Source organism: Hyposmocoma kahamanoa, unplaced genomic scaffold (assembly GCF_003589595.1).
Source record: "Hyposmocoma kahamanoa isolate Upper Pololo Valley unplaced genomic scaffold, ASM358959v1 66, whole genome shotgun sequence".
Lineage (NCBI taxonomy): Eukaryota > Metazoa > Arthropoda > Insecta > Lepidoptera > Cosmopterigidae > Hyposmocoma > Hyposmocoma kahamanoa.
In genome coordinates this window covers 14,782,684-14,791,363 of record NW_020653854.1, presented here as the reverse complement: position 1 = coordinate 14,791,363, position 8,680 = coordinate 14,782,684, and the positions used below count along the sequence as shown (strand labels likewise).

Below are 8,680 nucleotides of genomic sequence, written 5' to 3'. Positions count from 1 at the left end.
CCACAACAACATACGTTGTAGTCTGGATGGAGCATCAAGGTTTTTTTAATTAATTATATGAGCGGCTTGTGGTCGGTTTCTATAGTTATGTAAGTTTGGCCATAGATGTATTCATGAAATGTCTTGCACGCAAACACACAAGCATACAACTCTTTTTCTACATATTTGTGCATATCTTCGCTCTGTTTTAGTTAACGCCCTAGTAGCATAATACACAGGGTGATTATTTTGCAATTGAACCGCACCTAATCCTTAACCCTTGCTTGGGTCAACAGACATAACAATAGGCTTCTTTATACTGTAATAACTTAAGACATACTGTAATTACAAAAGAGGTTTATTGTAAGTCATTCTTTTAACTCAATAAATGCCATTTTCCTGTGCATCTAACCTATGCTATTCTATGTCTTTTCGCAAGAGTTCTCTAAGAGGTAATGTTTTCAGAGACAAAATGGTAATAAAATTTCCTAAATAAGTGGTAAGTCCTAAAAGTCTTTCAACATCCTTAACATTTGCTGGTCTAGGCATATATGAAATAGCTAGAATGTGACCATCATCCGGATAAACTTCTTTCTTTGTAATTTTATGTCCTAAGTACTTAATTTCTTCAAAACCAAAATTGTATTTACTCAAATTAAGCTTCAAATTTATTTTTTGAAATCCTTCAACAATCTGATTTAATATTTTATCATGCGTTTTTTCATCTCTCGCGTAAATTAGAATGTCATTAATGTACATTGTTACTCCTTCTATGTCATCGAAGTTCTCATACACTTTTCTGTGAAAGTCAAAGACAAAGTAAAAAATCATTTATTTCATAGGTAAAATAAATTTACGCTTGAAAACGTCACATTTACATTACATTAAGGTACTCCTCATTCACTACGCTGATTTCCCTGAGAAGAACGAGCAAGAAACTCTAGGGATTGCTCTTTTCATATAAACTTAAATGCTATGGAATACACTTTGAATCAAATTTGGGTGGATTCTGGAGCCGTGTCGTCTTTCCATACATCTTTATCTAACACGTAGTTTTCAATTTTGTAATATGACTTTTCTATAAAAATATTTTTAATGTAGTTTTTAAACTTAGGAAATGATAATATATGCTCCGGAATCTTATTATAAAAACGTATACAGTTCCCCATAAAAGAGTTGGTTACCTTGGTAAAACGAAATCGTGGTACCATAAGTTTGGACTTAGCTCTAAGGTTGATATTATGGATATCCATTAATTATATTAACCGTCAAATTCATTTCTAATTAAACCGAATATTGTGTTATATAAAGTATATGGAACCTCCGGTGTGTGGGGAATTTAAAGTATTGCCGATATTATTTTGAAATCTAATGATTCGTTCTGTGCTAATCGGTCTGCAGAGAAGTTGGTCTACCTTCTTGCTCATTTTAGAATTAAAAGAAGCCAATTGGCCACTATGGTTTGGTCTTAAGCAATTTATTATTGATTTAGACACTTCGTCTGTGTTACAAAAGATGTTATCAATACAAGTAGAAGATGAGGCAGTGATGCGAGTTGGTTCTAAGAAAAGATTAATCAAGTTAAAACCTTTAAATAAATTATTGAGTCTTACAGAAGTAGAACAGTTTTCCAACAGGCTTACATTGAAATCTCCACATATTACCACGTTTTTTTAGGTTGGAAATATTTTGAAATATTCCATTACCTGAACAAATGCAATAAGGTATTCTTAAAAATTATACCTGGCAAAAGGAGTATTAAAGGTACAGTAAGCTGAACTGTCCTCATATAATTTACATTGTAAGAACCCATTTTTCGCGTCAAGATTACTAATAACTGTTGCCCCTGAAAGGTTTTCTAAAATTTAGTTTATAGTGGGGGAGTCTAAAACGTTCACACTTAATTGCTAAGTTATTTTCTTTTGGATCAAGACAAATTCTCAATTCCCCATTTGCTTTCTTTACTATAGTTATACTACTCACCCTGTCTGTGGGACCCTCCACTTTTTCTATGATAGCTTGAGAAACCATTTCATTTGATTTCTCCCGTACTTGATCTCTGATAGTCAAAGGAATTTTCCTCGGAGCTTGAATTACAGATCTGCAATTTGAGTCTAATCTTAAATTCACCAAGTAAGCAGCCGAGTCCTTCAAAGACGTCGTGGTGCTTGTTAATAATACTAGGCTGCAACAATTCTAGGTACTTATCCCTTTGATCAAGTTTAGTTTTTCAAATGCATATTTACCAAGTATTGGGGTGAAATTTACATCAGCAACTTTAAATTCTAAAATATGAGTGTTACCCCTACATTTTACCTTACTAGGTCCCCGAGTATTCATGTAACGTTTTATATGTTGCTAGAAAATTATTTCTATTTATGCCCAATTTTGCGATACAACGTCCGGGCAACACGATTACATCGGCTCCCCATCTACTCCACTTATATTCAAAACAATCGACCAGTTATCATCACACTTATTATTAGTAGGTATAGGTATGTGTATACATATACTTTCATATACTTTATTATAATACCGTTTATGTTTTTTCGATGTAGATTAATAACAGCATTGACTCGAACCTTAATGGTTTTTAAATGTTGTAAAATTGTGATTGTAATATACCTAAGTAGTTGATGGGAAAAAAATAAAAAAAAAAAAAAAAAAAAAAAAAAAACTAAGCTATGAATTACCTGTCCATCAGATTCCGAGTGAGTTTAAATCGGGGCTTGCACCTCTGAATTTTCAGAATTATTTATTTGCGAAATTTTATTTAAAATATACCATGAGCTTTTATGAGAAGGAAAGCATCGTGAGGAAACCTACACACATCTGCCAAGTAATTTAATGATGTGTATAAGAAGTTCCCAATTCCCACTGGGCTCGCGTGGGAAATATAGCTCCTCATTGTGAAAGGAGGTCCTGTGCCCAGCAGTGGGATTTATGTAGGCTAACTATTATTATGTTATCATTATTGCGGTAATTGATTATGAAAAAAACTGACAGCAGTAAAACTGTAACAGACTACAACCTTATAATAATATATTAATAAACATTAATCCAAATTAATATTATAAACGCGAAAGTAATTCTGTCTGTTAACGTTTTGGCCTAAACCAATATTGATGAATTTTGGTATAGAGAGATGGGACCTAGGAGAAGGACATAGGCTACTTTTTGTTACAAAAATAAATCTTAACAAGGGTACATAGGGGATGGCAGTTTGTATGGAGAACCAATAAAACTACGAAAATTGGTATAGTAAACAGACTAAGTCGCGGGCCCGGCTTGTCTGCTATGTATAGTGTTCAACAAAATATTTTTTTAAAACTGACATCTAAAGGTGTAAAAACAGGGCGATCATATTATTTCAATTGGTGATAAAATAAACTCATGGCCACAAGCGGTTCTAGCTGAAATGTTGGTTCCCCATAGAATGTGCAAACAGTACCTACGTGCGTAAAACATATGTGACACTTGTAAGGAAAATCATATTGTTATTATTAGTCACCGAGAATAGTAGTTATCAAAAGCTGAAATATGGTAACACAATTTTGTTAAATGCTGTATATGGTATTTTTTTCATTTGGTCGTGGTGTAGTTCAAAAATGACACAAAAACAATCTAGAAAAAAAACTGAAAATAGTTGATTTTAGTTTAGCAAATCAAAATGATAGACTTATGTATGTAGAATATAAAGTAACCGTGCCGCCGCGCCGGAGACGGATTGCGGCTGCCCCTCATTCATCCTGTTTAATAAGGATATATGACATAATGCGGCTATTGTTGCTGGCCTATATTCCATCGGTTTGGATCAGAAGCCCGATTCCTTTGTAACTATAATAAACACTACGTGCTATCTGTCATTCTATGTTTCTTCCTCTATCTCAAGGTTTTGATGTAATTCTTGTTTTTTAAGTTTCAACTTCTACAGGTAAAACGATTTATTAAAAAAAAATTCAATCAATTTCAAACTCACTTGAACAATAACAAAATAGAGATTTAATACAAACGACAACAATGCACACCGTACTTAATAAATTTATTTATTTTTGTCTTTCTTCATTTTGTGCACATTATTATAATTACTTATTAATCAATTTATCTTCATTTATGGTTTATTTATACAATTACAAAGTGATAATTCTTGCTCGAATCTATAATTTTAATAAAATATTATTATTGGTATGTGCTATCTACTGATTGGTTTGAAGTTTTATTTTACCACTAAGAAATGCCATGCAACACCTACTTTCCCGTACAAAATGCCTGAGTGGTTTCCACTAGCGAGGTTAGCTGCCCATCATCAAGATTCCTTGCCATTACGGTTCAGTAATCAACAATGCCCTAGGTGTCAATGAGACGTATAGATTGTCCGGTCTCGTTTGGAGAAGTGTCAGTTGCATTATCGCTTTTGGATCGTTTATATACGTAGTAGTGTTTTTGTTTTTCGAAAATTGGTTTTTTCATAATACATACATACTATACACCATTTGCCCATCGAGATGGGCAGAGACAACAGACTACCCCTGGCAACGATCCTGACATACATCTTCATATGGATAATTTAGATTTTCGGTGTTTGCTGTTTTTTTTATAGATATACTGATAACATTTGTCAAGTCAATACAATATGGTCTTAATATATATAGAAAATTACACAACGGACTTTTGTGTTGAAATCTGTTCTGATTCCGCAGCAATTTCTTTTTTGAGAGTTTTCATTCGTTGCATACTTACCTACATATCAGCACGGTTATTTTTAACATAATAACTTTATTGGTTTTGAATAATCTTAACTGGTCTTACACAGGGTTATAATGTATATACGAGTATTCCTTTATAATAATGTATATTAAAACTTTCCATTAAATTTTCCATTTTTTCATTAAATTTTTCACAGCTCTGATGCATAAGTTTTGGTACAAACGGATCATACATTAAATACCAAATCAACAAGATATTCATTGTGTTATAATTTATTATATATATTTATGTATATAGTAGCAGTAAAGCTCCTTGTGAAAGAGTTCGTCCAGGGAAGTAATGTCTAACATTACTGTGTTCCGGTTTTGAAGGGAAAGGTTGCTGGTGAAATTACTGGTACATGAGACTTGTCAACTTATGTCTCAGGGTGACGGGCGTAGTGGTATTGCCCCTCAGATCTTGCGAGTTAAAGCTCTAATTGGCACTGCAATTGCTATGGACCGGCGTGTAGATTATCATCAGACGCACGACTTGTTCGTCCCGTCACTTGATATTATTTAGTCTAACTTGAAAGCCAGCCAAAAAAAACAAAATTTAAAAACGAAAAATAATAATTGAAATCGTTAATTTTTTGTAGCTATTCATAGCAATTTTTATTTCTGAAGATCAGAATTGACTGACTGACTGACTTCAGGCTAGTTTTTACGTTTGTTACTCAGGCATTAAAGGTTATTTTATTCAAAATCAGGTAACTGCTGTAAATGATCTGACATTTATTATTAGAGACACGTGTTATACGCTCTCGAATGTTATCAGAATGATCCTTTTTTATAAATAACTGCACTTGGTGAGTCTTAGCTTTTCGTTAACACGAACACAAAAGATTTACTTTAGAGTTGAATAAAAATCAATTGTTGAATGTATTAAGTTCTATTACTTCGTTTTGCACGAACTACATAATTTGATGCATATGGTATATTTAAAATGTACACTGGAATACGCATTTCTTTTAAAATATGTCTATGAAGTTAGCGTCCAAAATTGAGGAGCTTGTTGGAGATATAACTGCCTCCGTGGCCGAACGGTCACCATGCCGGACTGCCATGCAGAGGTCCCAGGTTCGATTCCCCGGCCGCGCGAAATATCTGTATAGCCTAAATTTGTTTCTCTCGTGAGTTTGGGTGCAATTTGTGGTTGTCTATATGTGTGTCCATGGCACCCGCGACACAAGGTTTTCCTATGTTGAGAGTGTGCTTAAAAAAAAGATATCAAAAGTTTTTGTTCTACGACTCTTGGATAAGCATTAAAAGTTTTACTTTCCAAATTGAGGAATATTACTCATAACATAACGTTGCAATACATCCGAAATGTCACTTCGTAATATAGCTTCATTTTTAACCGACTTCAAAAAAAGGCTCTCCATTTGATTATATTTTTTTTCCTTGTATGTTACGCTATTACTCCGGCATTTGTGAACCGATCTTAATGATTCCGGTAACTGATTTTAAAAAAACTTGGCAAATAGATGTAACTCCACGAACTTTGAAGCCGTTTTTTTATAAAAATGTTGTAATTATTTGTGAAACCACTCCACTAAGTAGTTTGTTATAATTAATAATACAAAGATCGAACACAAACAAAATTCCGTCGTTCTGACAGGACTCGCTATGTTTTGGATTCTGTTTTTTATAACCACTCGCAAAAAACAAACATTTTGAACGCTTCACTCGTGGGTCATCTTAGCATCCTTCGCTTGCTCAGGTTTTAATACAAGCACTCGCGTCAAACAATAACTTTGCAGCCTTGTATAACAAATAACTATTTATATGTATACACAGTACTCTTACCCTAAAATATCAGAAGTAAGCGTTACGTTTCCAAGAAACATTAAGACACTATTGCAAAAATGTCGAGTAAATTGTTTGCTCTACGTAGACACGCCACATCTAAAGTTTGTTCTACTAATTTTGAACAGTGTAATTAGACCCCTTATTGCCAACTGTTTTGCCTTTTAAACATAAATCATATTTTTTGCATTTCCAAAATAAAAGTAGGAAAGGAAAATGTGCATACTTTACATATCTTTTTCATTAACTATTTAAGATTTTGCAGCGAGATAACGAAACAAAATTTTGCTAGGTAAGTACGGAAATAATTGCATCCTTTCATTGCTTAGTCTGTTAATTTGTATTTATTTTTCAGAATATCTTCAATTTCCTCAACAGATTTCCCTTTAGTTTCCGGTAGAACTACCAAAGATATGAATATAGCTAAGATATTCATTCCAGCATATAAGTAAAACGTAGCATAGAGACCTAATCCATTGGAGATTGGCGCGAAAATAAATAGTTGTATAAAATTCATGAGCCACGTGTAGCAGACAATGCAACCCATCAGTTTTGCTCGAATCTGAAACAAAAATCATTTGTTTTATTTAGATTCATGAGTTTAAAGAAATGAATGAACGAATTAGCATAGTAAATTCCTAGATTCATTTTAATCTCTATTATAATGAATTAAGACATTGTCTTGCATAATTTTTATTTGTAATAAACAAAAAAATATTTTATTGAATTTACCTGAAAGTTAAACATTTCAGATAATACGATGAATGGTACAGGCGAGGGTCCAGCGGCGTACCCTGCTACAGCAATTATCATTGCAATTAAAGGTATCCAAAATGGGACAGTGCCGCCAAAATGCTGAATCAGTACTACGGTCCCGACGCACATCATTGCAGCTGCTATCAGGGCGAAACAGGTACCTAAGAGTGGCTGTAAACAGGGATGATAAATACATTTCAGAGATCGTTAACATATCTAATATGGAATATCATTTGATTTAGCGGAGACGTAGAACAGAACCTTCTGTGTGTCAACTTACAAAAAGGGTCAGGGACTTTAGATAGCCATAGTATCTTTTGTTTATTAGACAACCATGATGAGTGTAAAAGGGTTCCACCTAATCAATTTATTAAGAGTTCCAGTTACCTTTCTACCAAAGCGTTCAACACAGCCCATAGAAATAAAGACTGCAACAGTACTAATGAAAGGAAAGCTGATGCTTTGCAGTTCTGGGTTAACATTGCTTCCAGAATCTGTAAGGATCGGAGACGCGAAAATGATTATAGCGAAGCTTCCGTTGCAGGCGTGCATGGTCATCAGTGACATAATTATGAGAAAACTTCGACGCCAAACGCTGTTTTTAACTGAAACCAATGATCTTATCTAAAACACAGTCGAATTAAACGTACATAAACAACACAAACGAATTTTTTCACAGATAAACTAAAACCTGAAAATAGTTAAATAGGTTAATGGAGTACTGTCCGGTTACCTTATAGAGTTTACTTTTAAATTATCTAAGAATTGTTTGGTATGTGTTCCATGATATTATAGTTTTTTTACGTATTATTTTTTTACCTCTAATTCGATATTCGATAATCTACATGGCGCTACGTTTATCATAATGGCGTTTATATCGTTCCTCATCTACTTACATATGCTAAAGAAGTTAACATTGGGCAGTGATTTGATGTAAAGATCCTCATTTTTCATATTTTCGATTTCTTTTATTACAAGCTCATTGCCTGCGTTCAGGCCTCGAAGAAATGCTATTGCTGATGTGGCTTCCTATGAAATAGATATCGCGTACGTATAATTGAAGGTGTTGTTGCATGAGTATGATGAAACTTATGTAAATAATTTTGAACAAAATATATATTATTCTAGATAAAAACTGTTGACAAGCAAATAAAATGTTGCATAGTTACAGATAACAACTCAAACTATACACGAGTAGGTATTTAATTACATGCGAGATTAAAAATGAATATTTCAAGAAAAATTAACTGCGCAGGTCACACACTCACAGTGATTCATAATTAATACAAATTTTGATTTGATACAAAACCATAAGGTACTTACGTTTACTTTGCCAATCTTAAGAAGATACGCAGGCGATTCGGGTGCTTTTAACAACATTAGGAATGTAA

At 33.4% G+C, this 8,680-nt stretch overlaps 1 protein-coding gene across 1 annotated transcript; it reads right to left on the bottom strand.

Annotated features, from left to right (window-relative positions):
• Positions 1–6,813: 6,813 nt before the first annotated feature.
• On the bottom strand, positions 6,814–8,674 carry LOC113232005 (facilitated trehalose transporter Tret1-like). Its single transcript, XM_026466626.1, has 5 exons — positions 8,613–8,674; positions 8,186–8,318; positions 7,677–7,894; positions 7,266–7,460; positions 6,814–7,095 (listed from the first exon to the last, which is right to left on the bottom strand). Exons 1-5 carry the CDS (start codon positions 8,667–8,669, stop codon positions 6,859–6,861), a joined length of 840 nt encoding a protein of 279 aa, XP_026322411.1. The 5' UTR covers positions 8,670–8,674; the 3' UTR covers positions 6,814–6,858.
• Between the last annotated feature and the right edge of the window lie 6 nt (positions 8,675–8,680).